The sequence below is a fragment of the Halichoeres trimaculatus genome, unplaced genomic scaffold (assembly GCF_033239565.1).
Source record: "Halichoeres trimaculatus isolate MK-OKI-2021-1 unplaced genomic scaffold, fHalTri1.1 fHalTri1_scaffold_19, whole genome shotgun sequence".
Taxonomy (NCBI): Eukaryota; Metazoa; Chordata; class Actinopteri; order Labriformes; family Labridae; genus Halichoeres; species Halichoeres trimaculatus.
This window is the reverse complement of record NW_027437197.1, coordinates 25,582,032-25,596,129: the sequence shown is the minus strand read 5'-3', so window position 1 is coordinate 25,596,129 and position 14,098 is coordinate 25,582,032. Positions and strand designations below refer to the sequence as shown.

Here is a 14,098-nt window from a genome sequence, read left to right as displayed (position 1 = left end):
AGGATTGTGATCCAGCTGTCTGTCAGTCATACAGCTTGTCGGACTCAACACGCTGCTGGTGAGAGTTGACAAACACAGTCTACACACACCAGAGCAGAGCTGGACTGCAGGCGGTGTATTTGAGGTGTTAGGTAGTTAGCTCAATTATCTGCGGTATTGTGGTACAATGTTGTTTTTTATCCTTATCCACGGCCCAGCTTAAGTTTGTCTTTTTTAACTTGATCATACATCATAAAACCAATCTGTTTTAAAAATCAAGGTAAGGTCTTACGTAAAGCAGTATTGTAATGTCTCGAGAAACTTAAAAAAATAAAGCTTCTTTTCAATGTTATTTCTTTATTCTGGACAGGACATTCATCTTAGTGAAGAGAGTGTGTCCTGGTGGACCTTGTAACTAAATAAAATGTATAGGACTTACAAGCAGTGAGAGAAATATGGTGAATCATTTAAAAACTGTAAGAACAAACAAATCGCACATTAACGACCAGCTTTATTTTTAGTGATATACATATCACTCCCATGGGGGTCTTTCTAAAGAATGATCTCTTTTGTCCTTTACTGCCACTGCAAAGAAGCAAAGACTCTTCTATAAAACCAACACAGTGCTTTCCAATGACACCCATGATCAGCAGCACATGCACTCGATCACCTGTTCTGTACAACTTTATAGCTTTTAAACAACCAGCTCATTAAATCCAGAGCATTCATGAAACTGGCCGCTCACTGTCTGTGCTGTTCTCGTCAAGGTGGAAGCAGTAAAACAAATAAATAAATAAAAATCATTAGAGTGCTTATCACTGGCTGATGGCCAGGAGTCCTCCTCCCCTGAGCCTTTTAAATAGCAGGAGCTGGGTATATTAGTGATGAAGTGACTCTTGTGTACACCTTGGGGACCTGCTACGACTGTGTGCTAAACTGGGCCTCCTAATGAAATAAAAAAGCTGTGTGTTACAGTGAGTTACCTGTAAAGGCTCCAGTTGTCCCTGGTGACATAAAATAATGCATTTAATGTGTTTGCCTGTATAAGAAAATGTATTTCTCCCTGACTCCCACAGCGGCATCAGGGTGGAGAAAAAAATAACAGAGAAGAGGAAAACAACCATGTTTAGAGGCAGGAGGGAGTGAGAGGAGGGAAGAAAAGCAGTCGATAGAAAAAGGTAAGGGAATAGTCCAGGGAGAGAAAAAGAGGGAGGAGGCAGAAAAGAGAAAACACAGTGTTTGCAAATCACAAATTAAAAGCATAAGTGTTCACACAACAAACCGTGTCCCTGAGGAAATATGGGCCTTTCAGTATAAAACCCTTATTTAGAGAAGGAAGATAGGTGGAGACAGCCCCACAAAGGGCCCTGCCATCCTTCAACGGTCAGATAAGGATGCTTGACTAAAAATACAGGAGGGGTGTCAAATATGATGTCAGTCTGGGTGTCCCATGAGTCAATGACCACTGTGTTAGTCAGTGTAGGGCAAATTACTTAAAAAAAGTAATTAGTTACAGTTACTCTTAACCTTCCCAAAAAAGTAATTGAATTAGTAACAAAAATTACTCCTTCAAAAATGTAATTAGTTACCATGGAAAGTAATAATTGTGTTACGTAAAAAACATAACAAAAAAAAAAAAAACTTTAATTTTGCATAAGAATTCAGTTTTGAGCAGGCTTTGCTCTGGGACATAACGTTCACATGTCTGTTTTTGCCTTTTCCGTCTATGATTTTGGAGTGGTGTCTGTTTACTACCATCCTGGAAACGCCGTTTTCAACCCCACAGACCGCTCCGAACTAGCACATATTAAATCTGCAGCTCCTGTCCAGCGCCTGCCAGACCTGCCAACACTCCCTGTTAAGGAGGGATTCTCCTGATTTTTAAACCCTGTCTCCTGCTCCACTCCCCGCTTGTTATTCCTCCAGATTAATCCCTTACTTTTAAGTATAATCCTGTCATCTCTGATATTTTCTCCAAGTCAAAACAAGTCGACTACATGTGCCTTCCATTCAAACCTCTAAAAGCATCCACCCCTCTCCCTGGAGTTGGTTTGATCCAAAGATGCTGGACTTGACTTTAGTTGACTTTATCATCAGCTCTTTGTTAAAGACATGCCAACATGATTTTTCTCATCATTACTTGTGTGTCTGACGCTTTTCCCCACATTTTATCTGCAGCTCTTCTCCTGTGACTGGCTGAGTGAATCAGGTCGGATACATAACGCACCCCATTTCACTGTAACTATAACTTATAACATTTAAAATTGTAATTAATTAGATTACCAGTTAATGGAAAAAGTAACAGTGTTGGGAACATTGTTTTTTTCAACGTTGTTATTACCAACACTGGTGTTAGTGTCACTGAAACTTAAAGAGGGAGTATTGTTATACATTTAGTTTACACAAAATTGGATACAAATTAACGATACTCGATGTACCTAAAAAATGTGTGAAAAGGTTTGACACAACTGTGCATTTAAGAGCTGTAGAAATTTGTTACATGCTGAAACAATGAGGTCATAGCATAAGGCTCTCCTTACTGGTTTATTGGAGTTCACATTGGAGGGATGGGCCTCAAACACCAAGGTCTGTCCATAGCTCTGCTTTGGACATGCCTCTCAAGGGCTGGCCAATCAGAAGGAAAAGGGTTTGTGGAGTGGGGGCCTTAAAGAAACAGCTTATGGACACAATAAGTGTTTTCTAGCACATCAGTGAAAAAAAAACAGGGATCTGTTCCAAGCTGTTCAGAGTGATGTGTGCTTGTCCTTAAAATTACTCACAGAAATCATTTTCAGCAAAGACAACTACACTCCATCAGCCAGTGTGGTGTTGTCATATAGACTTAGAAGTGCCTGTATTAATCCGTTTCAGCTCGACCCAATCAGGAAGCTATGAAGTAGCATTTAGAAATAACGTACATTGGCACAGATAATCTCATTTTAAAGTGTGGATTAGGATTAGGCATATCTCTAGAGGGGGACTTTTTTCAAGATTACTTAATAACTCCTCACAACCCCTTTAAGACATATTTATTCAGCTTTGTAGAAGCAAAGTTAAATTTGGGGATAAAAGCTTCAGTTTGCCCCGGATAAATATATATATATATATATATATATATATATATATATATATATATATATATATATATATATATATATATATATATATATATTTAAACAAAGCTTTATTGTTTCAAATTGTGTCACACGGCCAAAAAAAAGTATGAACTGTTTGTGCATCCAAGGGGTACATACCAGCAGTAATCCTTATACCTGCTTCTACTGGCTTTCTGAAGTGTTTACTCATGCATTGCCAAGACCTTGTTGACAAGGAATGTGTTTTGTGTCAATAAAGGTGCACAAACATAACAGGGACACATTCATATCTCAAATCTTAGTTTTTAAACCTTGTAGTAGTTCAAAACTCCAAGAAGGGTAAATACACTCTTTGAAGTTCAATGGTCTGAATGGTGTAAAAAGGATGGGCTAAAACGTATTGTTAGTACTTGCAATCAGATATTGTGTAGTGGGGGTTAGGACAGCTGAGCATGGACTCTGTGGATTGCTTTGTGAATCAGAACTATAGTTAACTGGGGAGCAAGAAGCACAACAAATGCTGCCATGATCAGAGCAGCGCAAACTTCAATGAGAGTCTGAAATGACGGACAACCTTGTTTGATTTTGGCAATGACACATGTTCTGGAAAGCTCCCACAGTAGATCACTTCACCATCCATCACATGACAAGTGCAACACATCTTTTTCACCCTGCGCTGCACATCGAGCAAACAACAAAAACTCCAAATAATACATACTCACCACCTTGACCAGTGCTGACGGTGATGACGGCCACTTGTGGAGGGAAGGAGCTCATGTCCGACACACCATTGAGGGATTCAATCTCAAACGTGTAGTTGGCATGTGCTGAGAAATCCATGACAGCAACAGTAGCATTGGTCAGGCCTAACGGTCGGGGCAGGAAGCGTAGATCCTCCTCACAGAGCTGACACTGGCCAGGTTCTGGGCCACAGCGTCTGCACAGCACATTGTAGGTGAGGTCTCTGCGACCCCCGGTGTCACTGGGAGGGGACCACTCCAGCATGAGGCAGGTGTCGTTGAGATTAAACATCAGGTTGCGTGGTGACGATGGAGGGCCTGGGAGAAGCAGAAAAAGAGGAACAACCAGTTAGCTTGAAAGTGTATTATGGGCTGGTAGTTCTGTTGGTCTAGACCAGGGTTCTGCAACCTGTGGCTCTGGAGCCTCATGGGACTCTTTGGCTCCTTTGCAGTGGCCACATGTGGCTCTAAAACAACAATATTAAGAAATATGTTTTATTTTCCTTACACAGGGTTTTGATAATTAAAGACATTGATACTAAATAAAACTCAATCTACTAAGTCTGCAAAAAGACAAATCTGGAAGAAAATACAGATTTTAATTCTGTGTGGATAGATTCAATCAACTTCCAACATGATGGCTTAATAAACGTACTTGACATGTGGAAAGACATTCACTAATGACCAAAAAAAAGAAAAAAAAAAGAGGAGTCATATTTTCTTTATATGTTAACAAATTTAAGTATTATTTTAAAAATCTTTAAATTTTTTTGCATATTTTTTTTTAAATTGTATTTTTTTGCAAATTGGTTATATTTCAAACATTTTGAAAATTTGCAATTTTTAAAATTTTCATTTTTAATATTTGCAAATTTATCTAAAAAAATAATTGACTGTAAATGTAGTTTCATGAATTTAAAAAAAAGTATCATTTAATAATTATTCCCTAGATTTTAACTATGTATAGAATTTTGTAATCGCTGTCTGGCTTGTGAAGATTAAGTAGATTTTATGGCTTCAGGATGTCTTTAATCCAGGTGAGTTTAGGCAAAGTGGCTCCTATGAAATCAAAGGTTGAAGACTCCTGGTCAAGACCATGAACCAGACAACGAAGCTGTGTTACATGTTCAAAGGTCATAGGCTATGGCCTCTAAGAGTACAGCACAGAGGTTAATGAGGTTATTGAAATCAAACACCATTGCAAAGCAGTTACCCAACTTCATTGGGAGTGTGCCTATGTTCCCACATTTCTAAGATTTTTTTTTTTTTTCCAAAGTCTGGTTTTGTTAACTTAAGGAGAAGAAACCAAGGGTTTGGCATCTATAAGCTCTGCTTCAGTCAAAACCCTTTCCAAGCAACCTGTTTTATTTTTACACATACTGATTCTGATTGTGAAGATTTCTGGACTGCTTGAACACAGCCTCATTGTCCATGGAGAAACATAAAGTCTTAGAAGCGTGGGAACATATGGCTGTGGGTTGACCCCATTTGGAGAATGTAACATTGCAGATTTAATCTAGCATGAGACTTCCAGAAATGTAGTAATAATGTTGCATCACCATTAGTAAAGACACATTGCAACTCCTAAACCTCTCAGGTCTGTAAGAGAGATTCAGATCAGGGATCTGTGAGTGGCATCAAATCTTCACTTTCAGCTTGCCTCACTGTAAATGTTGCTGTATTGACAAATCTGACACATACCGTATGTGGTGAATTAACTTCAAATACCTTTTTGCATGTATGCACTAAAACCTTGGAACCCCTCTGGTATAATCTGGCAAGAAAAGATAGGCACATGGAAATGATCTTTGGCCATGACACAATAATCTTTGGAGAGGAGAAAGTAACTGTGGTCACTGCATGGTAATACGTGACCACAAATCATACCGTCAGTGGTCATGAGATTGTCATTGTTAGTCACTCCTATGCAGGGACTATCAACTGGTGCTTTAGATCTTTTGAAAACATATAAACTTAGGTGTAGACTATTATTTTTTTTTGGAATATGTGGACGCATAACACTGACTTAACACCAAAGTTAGCAACTCAGTGGGCATTGGTGTCTGCTAAATTATTTGGTAATTAATAAAACCAAAATTTGTGGGCTTGTTCTCTACTACACACAGATCTACTAAGGCAGATACTAAGGGCACCGGATCTAGGTAACAAGGGTTTTGATAATCATCAACTATCATACCTTCTGCTGTGTTGAATCGTATTCCATCAACTAATTTGAACATTGAGAATTGTCCATTCATAGGATTCTGCAAGCTTTCACCCAGCTCAAAGCAGCTCTACTCCTCTCTTTTTCCCGTCCACACTCTGTTACAAGATCTGTAATAGAACTATCTATCAATACTGGTGATCGATGGCCCTGGTGGTAATATCTGAAGATGCAGATCTAAATCTGGTGCTACTTGCACATGATGGCTTGAGTTTTCTGTGAGTGCAGACACATTGCTCTTACTCATCCTTAAGCAGCGCCTTCGCCTGAGGCAGAGCCTTCCTATCAAGTGTCCTTATTTGGACTCCAGTGCCCCAAACAGACAGTGAATATAAAAGGGCTATGTTTAAAAGATCTTTGTCTGCTTTTTTAAAAAAATTCTGAAATAAATTTCAAACAAACTGACTTAACCGTCTTTGGAGCTGTTTTTAAACAGTTTTTACACCGAGACATTTTTCCCTGGCTTAAATCCATCTAAATATCAATCTGAAGTACGAAAGCAACAGAAACACACACACACACACACACACACACACACACAAAACAAAGAAGAACAAACAACCCCCCCCCCAAAAAAAAAAAAAAAAAAAAAAAAAAAAAAGGAAAATAGGGCACATAATGCAAAAGCACTTCATGGGATAAATAGCAGAGGACCCAGATTTGACCCCTGGGGTACACCACTTAAAAATACCCTTGGTTTAAGGCGTTTGTCTTTCTTTTAAAATATATGCGTTAAGTTATACATACATTAGATAATATAGGACATTGCGATACTTTGCATGTCTTCACACACTCCTCCTCTGTGCTGTTAACTGTTATTTCACACATTTCACTTTGTTGGTCTGTTTCTGTGCTCCCTGGATACTTGTGTGTTTGTGTGTCAGGGGTAAGTATTGTGCTATAGCAGTCAGCCAGCTGTCAACAGGGTGGAGTTAAAAGACCTGAGGGATTTGAACACTCCCGTCCTGCCAACCTCACTGTCTACTGAGACAATGGTATGCCTCCCTCTCCGTCACCATCCCTCCATCCCTCTTCCTCTCTACCTTTGCAAAAAAATCTCAGCAGACAGGAAAGCCCCTCCTACTCCTCTCCCACTTCTGTCAGCGTATGTCCATTCTCCCCCTCTTTATTTCCTTGTGCCTCTACCGGCCATTATCTCACCTCCTCTGTTCTCTCCATTGAGGAGAATCTACCCACCTCTTCTCCAGCAGAGCAACCCCACTGCCATCAATCAGCTCCTATTCTCCTCTAGGGGGAGATTGGTATCAGCCTCCTCCTTCCTTTCTCTCTTCACTGTCTACTCCATCCAGCATTTACACTTTCTCTCCTCCTTTATCTCTCCTCCTGTGACATCCTCTCTTTATTGCTCTCTACCTTTGTCTTCCCCTCAGGCCCTCAGCCTTTAATCTTCATTTCTTTTCTTTTTTTTCGAAGTCAGACATCAAGCAAATAGTTTATGCCGTGGCTCTACGAGCTGCTGATTAAAATGCATTATGTGAGTAAACACAGAACTCACAGCTTATTAGAATAGATGTGGTGGAGTGGTACAGCTCTTAGTTTGCTGGATTGTCACACCCTCCAAAGCCTTTCAGTGTTTGCTTGTTCTGGAAGCAAAAGAGGCCTTGAAGATTAAGTATGTGTTTTGCTTCGAAGATTAAGTTCAACAATTAAAAACAACTGTCAAGAGCCCTTGAACGAAAACACTTGAACCAAAGCTCTGTGTTTAGAATTGAGTTTATGTTCTTAACAGGCATTTGCATCCGTTTCTTAACATACACAATCTGACATCTTCCATACTAGTGCAGTAGATAAATGAAGAAATCCTTTAAGTGTTAATGCATGTATAGAATTTGGCTGAAATACTCTCTGAGGGCCACTCTTTTGACAAATCACATTAGACACTCGAAAAATCAAGATAGTGCCATTTTTTAGATGGTGGCCATCACCATGGAATGCTCATTATTTCAATAGTTCAAACTGTGATGCAAGCAGGGAATTTGGCACCAGTACTCTCCAAAGTAAACATTCTTGGAAATAGGAGTTGCCTATCAAAATTTCAAGTTGATGGGCTTTTTCCAAGCCGCCACTTTTCTAGAATATTCATTAACACATCTGGAAAGAAATCACTCCTCTGAAAAAAAGGCATCCTTCCTGAAAAACTAAAGATGGCAATAATGTAACCCAAGTACTAAAACCATATCTTTGCCTTCTACATATATATCTCCCGTCTTGAAATCTTGGTGTTTCCTGTGATCTTTCAAGATGATCATGTGGGTATGTTGACCAATCAACGTCGTGGAAAGTGGTGACCTTACACGGCCACATGGGTTGGCGCGGCCAATCGGGTGCTAATATTAAGTGTAGCACACCAGTTGAACAGAGTCAGAGCAGGGAACGGCATGTCTAGCATGTTCTATCGTGGCCGGTTGTTGAGCAAAACGAGTCGCACTAGTGTTTATGGAAGACTAGCTAGGGTTGTAATTCATTTGACGGCGAGCTGAAAGGAGCCTGTCGGATCAAAGGAAAAGACTGACCAGTGGAGAGCTGCTCCCCTCCTGCCAGGCTGGAAGGGGGTTCTTTGTAGCCTGACAAACTCATACCCCATTCACCTTAACCAAGGCCCCTGCAACACCAAGGTTATAATAGTTTTGGATTTGTCATTATAGTTCAGTTTTAGTTAGTTTTGACATTTTATTTTCCATTACAGTTTAGTTTTAATTAGTTTTAGAGCAGGTGTTCTAGTTTTTATTTAGTTTTGATCTTTGCAACAAGGCATAGTTTGAGTTTAGTTTTCGTTTTTTTACCTTATTAACCAGGTGCAGGATTCAAAAAGGTCAGAGTAAATATTTTGTCATACTGCTTATTTTCAAGTCCAACATAGTGCTCACTGCTCAGTCAATGCTGATACCAAAATGTTGGCTGCTGCCTTAAACACATGAAAATAATATAAACTTAATATAAAAAATATAAACATAAATCATATAAAATAAGTTGACATAAATTACATAAAAATAATCTTAACTTAAATTATAAAAAAAACCAATATAATATGAGCTTCAATAAACAAAAACTTGGACTCTGTAATAATTAAACTATTACAGATGCTCTGATTCATTGCTCCACTATGTTCCGTCGCAGCACAGCGCACAGCCAGTCAGTGCAGTAAACAAACTTGTCTCTATACGCTGCTATGATGGTGCTGTCCGGCACAGACAACTGCCTAAAACTGTCTAAAATTGGTTGGGAAAATGTGTCGGATTAGTTTAAATCCTGAAGGTTATTAATATTGTCAAAAACTATAACTAAGGGAATTTTGTCTTTAATTTTAGTTAGTTTCAGTTAGTTTTGTGAACACAAGATACAGTTTTAGTTTACTTATCGTTTTTCTTTTCTTTTCTAGTTTTAATTAGTTTGAGTTAACTGCAATGTATTTTAAATTTTAGTTTTCCTTTTTAGTTTCATTTTAGTTAACTATTACAACCTTGTGCAACACACACTTCCCCCATAAACTTTTATCCCTGTCATCACTACTTTCCCTTGAACTCAATGCAAACCCAGACGTGGGTTTCCCAATGGACTGTAGGAGGGATGTTGGGCTTTAAGAGCATTTTTGTGAATAAAGTAATTAAAGTAATTTTTGTATGAATTGAGATTGAAGTAATTTTTGTCTAAAATAGAATGGTCATTCATAGAACTAAACTCTAAATAATATGCACTTTTTCACTGTATGTCATTTCTTTGTTCATACATGATACCATCAGCTGCAAATCTTAGTCTCTTGTCTACCCCCTCCATGAGCGTTTCCTATTTCTTCTGATCTAGCCTTACATATTTTATATAGACATACGTAATGGAGGTAAATAACACTTGGTAGTCCATCTGAAATACCGACACAGGTGCTACAATAATTTTTCCATAAGGATGCCATTTCTGTTGAATGATGTCTAGCATAAAACACAATTTTTAGGTCCGTACCTCTGGCGGCTGATATGCCACAAAATGCCAAATATCAGTGTATCCCTAGTGTCTAACATGTTTTTTTTTAAGGTGGTCCTTAGGGAATATCTGCGCCAAATTTCGAGCTTGAATCATCATTTGAACTATTGAAATACTTAGCATGTGATAGAAATGGTTTCTATCTTTAAATCTTGTGTTGTAAGCACCTTTTTCCAAAAGGGTGTCCTTCAGAGTAACCTGACACGCCAGACAGACAGTTTCACATGTCCGCCACGGAAATTTTTCACTTATCCATCTGGGTAGCAGCTTTTCAGATTTGTTTTCAGAGGTGGCACCTTCAAAAAAATCAGCAGCTGGTGATTGGACGACCGTTCTGATTGACACACTCACCACAGACCGATCCACATCAAGCCACGGTATGATGTCGCTTATGTGCACAGCTGTTGAGAAACACCATACGAACAACTACAGGAACACGAGAAACAGCTGTGATAATGGTGTTGGACGACTGCTGCCGTTTTTGTTAAGTTAACTTAAGAATCACCCCCATGTCCTAATTAAAGATCACCTGTTGCTGTAACCCTGCCACTTCACTGCTGTCTGACAAAAATGACAGATCTGTTGCTTCTTCTGCAAGTAACAAATGGATCATTATTAAGAGTGAGAAAATGGTTGGAAATGGTGTTAAGCATTTATTAGCCTAAGAGGGGAGACTGTTTTCCTCAGGTGCCTAACACTTTGTTGGGTGATATAGCCTTCCACCTTTCTATTCTTGGCTGACATCCAGACCAGTTTCAAAGACATATTTGGGAGGTGGTGACAAAGTGGTAAAGGATTTAACCCTTTGTGTGCCGACCTTTATATTGGTGGGGACATTTCAGCCATCGTTTGAGATTGATGTGGACGTGTCCATACAGTCCGTACTAGGGCTGGGCGATTATGGTAAAAATAAAAATCCTAATTATTTTAAGTGATATTGAAATCACAATTAATATACACAATTATTCATTTATTCAAAAACTTCAGTACTGATTTAAACACAACTTTAAAGAACCAGCAAGTGGCACATACAGTATTATTGATACACATAAGTCACACACACTTGATGTGGCTTCACATGGAACACAGAAGAGCTATGAAGCACAGGAACTTGCATACATCTACACTGTGTGGCATTTTAATTGTTTTTCCTCAATTTTTATGATTGTCAGATGGCAAAATTGAAATCACGATTAAAATCCGATTAATTGTCCAGCCCTAGTCCATACCCAATGTCATGACTTAGACAGAGAGTATCTGTGTCAAATTTCAGGTTTGCATCACCATCTGAACAGTTCTCTTGACATACTGCAATTATCTGCTGCACCATACAGTGAAATATTTCTTTCCATGATGTGTTGATGGTTTGTGTCTGAATGTGTTTGGTCTGCACTGTTTTATTCATGTGTAACTGGGCAGCCAGCATGTGTAAGACCATGGGCTTCCTCCAGCAAAAGCAGTTACATCATCCGTGCTTACCGTCTGATAAATGATTCAAACACAAAGCTAAGTCTTTGTTTCTCTCACACAGAGCTGTGAACGCAGTTTCCCCACAGTGAGGCAGCTCTGCCTCTCCACACAAGACAAATACCCTGCTCTACCCAGCAGAGCTCTCAGACATGGCACGCGTCTGTCTAAGTGACAGCTAAATGGCTTTTTAATTAAAGGCGAATTAGTCCGGTTAAACTGTAATTTAATGCAAATATGAAGCAGTAATGACAGTCAGTGAATCATCAATGAAAAGCAGGCTGCAGAACAAAAGCCAGTCAGTTGATCCAGAAAGTCTCTAATGTACAGTTTCACAGTGGATAATTCCTGGAGGAAACTCCAGATTAACAGCTGTGGTAACTTTAGAAAACACATGGACCAGATAGAGTAGATCCACTGTAAAATATTCTACTTCAGGATTTTGTCGTTGAATTCTCGCTCAGTAAGTGATTCCCTCTGGACTTGCAGCATCCCACCAAACATGAGACTAAACACTTCCTGATTTATTTAGCAAACTGTCCGATAGGATAATGAAAACTAAGGAGCATCTGAGAGCTGTAATACTCACGTGTACAGGCCATGGTTGGGGGATCTTTCTCAGCCCTGAAGAAGCCTTTCTCACAGCGGCAGATTGAAGCTCCCTCCCCGTAGCTGAAACTGTGTGGAGGGCACTTTGAGCACTTGATGTTTCCAGCGTATGCTTTGTAGAAGCCTGGGTGGCACGCTGAGGAGATGACAGAAATAGCAGGATATCAGTTCAAAGCTGAGGCGAACGGATAAAAATATCACACTCTAACATCTTCTACCCAAATAATGATGCCAATCAAATGAGGAGGCTGATTACAGAAACCATTAGGCTTTTCATTGTTTGTGTAAAGCATGCTTATGTCAGATGGACTGTTCGATGATTTTTTAACAACCACTGAGTCATTAATCATTAGTCCACTTACAGTAACTGATACAAAAGTTACAACATTCACGACCTAGAGTCACTGTGATCACTTTTTACTGTCCCATACGAAACCTACCCAGCAAGGTTCTAGAATGACCCCCTCCCCTTTTCTTTTGTTTTTGCTTTTTGTGTTTTTGTTTTTTTGGCCTTATCCTCTTAGTGAAACAAGTCTGGTTGTCATTCACTCTTTGACTCCTTTGCAGTGGCTCCTTGTAGCTTTAAAAAAACTATTATTGAAATAAAAAACTTTTCTTTTCCTTACTGATGGTATTGATGATTGGAGATAATGACACAAAATTAAATCATGCGTTTACATTATGTTGAACTTCATATGCATCACATCCGTCAATAAAGTCTGTCACCGCTCTACTTCACCTCCTACATCATCAACAGCCCACCAACTTTCCATGCACCTGTGGCTAATCTCAAGTTTTACAGCCCTGGGAAGAAAAAAAATCAACAAAAAGACTAATCTGGAAGAAAATACAGATTTTAATTCTGTGTGGATTGATTCATGTAACTGCCAATATGATGGTTCAATATATATGCTTGAGATGTGTCCAGACATTAGCAAACAAGAAAAATGAGTTGAGCGATATTATCAATATATGCTATTAACTTAAAGTATTCTTTCAAAATTGTTTTTTTGTACTTTTTAAAATTTCAGCATTGTTCCAAAATTCTTTTAAAATTCCAATTTATTTTATTTATTTATCTTTTATGAACAGTTTTGCCATTAAATATTAATATTAAATATTTTTTGCTAGTTTTTGTATTTCAATTTCTTCTAAAATTTTGCAAATTAAATTTAAATTTTATTTTTTTTTATTTCTTAAGGCAAATTCTAAGAAATTTCTTTTTTTTTTCTATTTTTTTACTACTAGTATTTCTTTCTTTTTCAAATTTTCAGATTCTCAAATGTTTTGAAATTCTGGCAAATTTTTGACATTTACAACTTTTCAAAACTTTTGCAATTTTATTTGAAATAAAAATAACCCGTATATATTAAAAAGAAAAAAAATCATGTCGATTATTATTTTCTACTCTATTTTAACTATCTGTAGAATTCTTTGACACCTCATAGTCTTTATTGTGAAGATGGTGTAGATTTTATGACTCCAGGATGACTTTTATGCCCCCTGCCATAGCCCTATGCTCTCACAGTTTTAAGATTTCTTCCTGAAATCTGGTTGTGTTCTCTAACTTAGAGAAATTAAACCAAGGGTTTGACAATTATAAGCTCTACTTCAGCCGAAACCCTTTTTGATAAGCCTAACAATTTTTTTCTTGTAATGACTGTGATTATTTCTGGACTGTGGGAACACAGGGCGTGATTGTCCATTAAACAATTAAACAATTAAACAACAATTAATTAAAAAACATAAAGTCTTGTGGGAACACTGGGCTGTGGGATCATAGGGCTGACCCCTTATTAAGTTCACTGACTATTATCATAGTTGGACATGTGGGGAGAGAGTAAAGGATGACAAACACCAAATTTTGGATAAACTGATCCTGCAGCCAGTTACAGGCAGACTCTCGACAAAGCCTAGTTAGAGTAGTACCACTCCCTTTCTAAACTTGAAGTGGAAAAGACAAAATTATATCTGAGTCTGCTTTTACA

The 14,098-nt window shown here is 38.4% G+C and overlaps 1 protein-coding gene across 2 annotated transcripts in view; it reads right to left on the bottom strand.

The window, feature by feature from the left end:
• LOC141807999 (ephrin type-A receptor 6-like) overlaps positions 1–14,098 on the bottom strand; it is a 293,417-nt gene that overhangs the window by 120,735 nt on the left and 158,584 nt on the right. Inside the window, exons 4-5 of one of the 2 annotated variants that reach the window (XM_074694268.1) lie at positions 12,091–12,246; positions 3,800–4,132 (exon numbers count right to left, since the gene is read on the bottom strand). In XM_074694268.1, the coding sequence (XP_074550369.1) occupies positions 3,800–4,132; positions 12,091–12,246 (489 nt within the window). Of the gene's footprint in view, positions 1–3,796; positions 4,133–12,090; positions 12,247–14,098 lie in introns of both variants that reach the window. The other variant, XM_074694269.1, reaches the window with a different exon arrangement.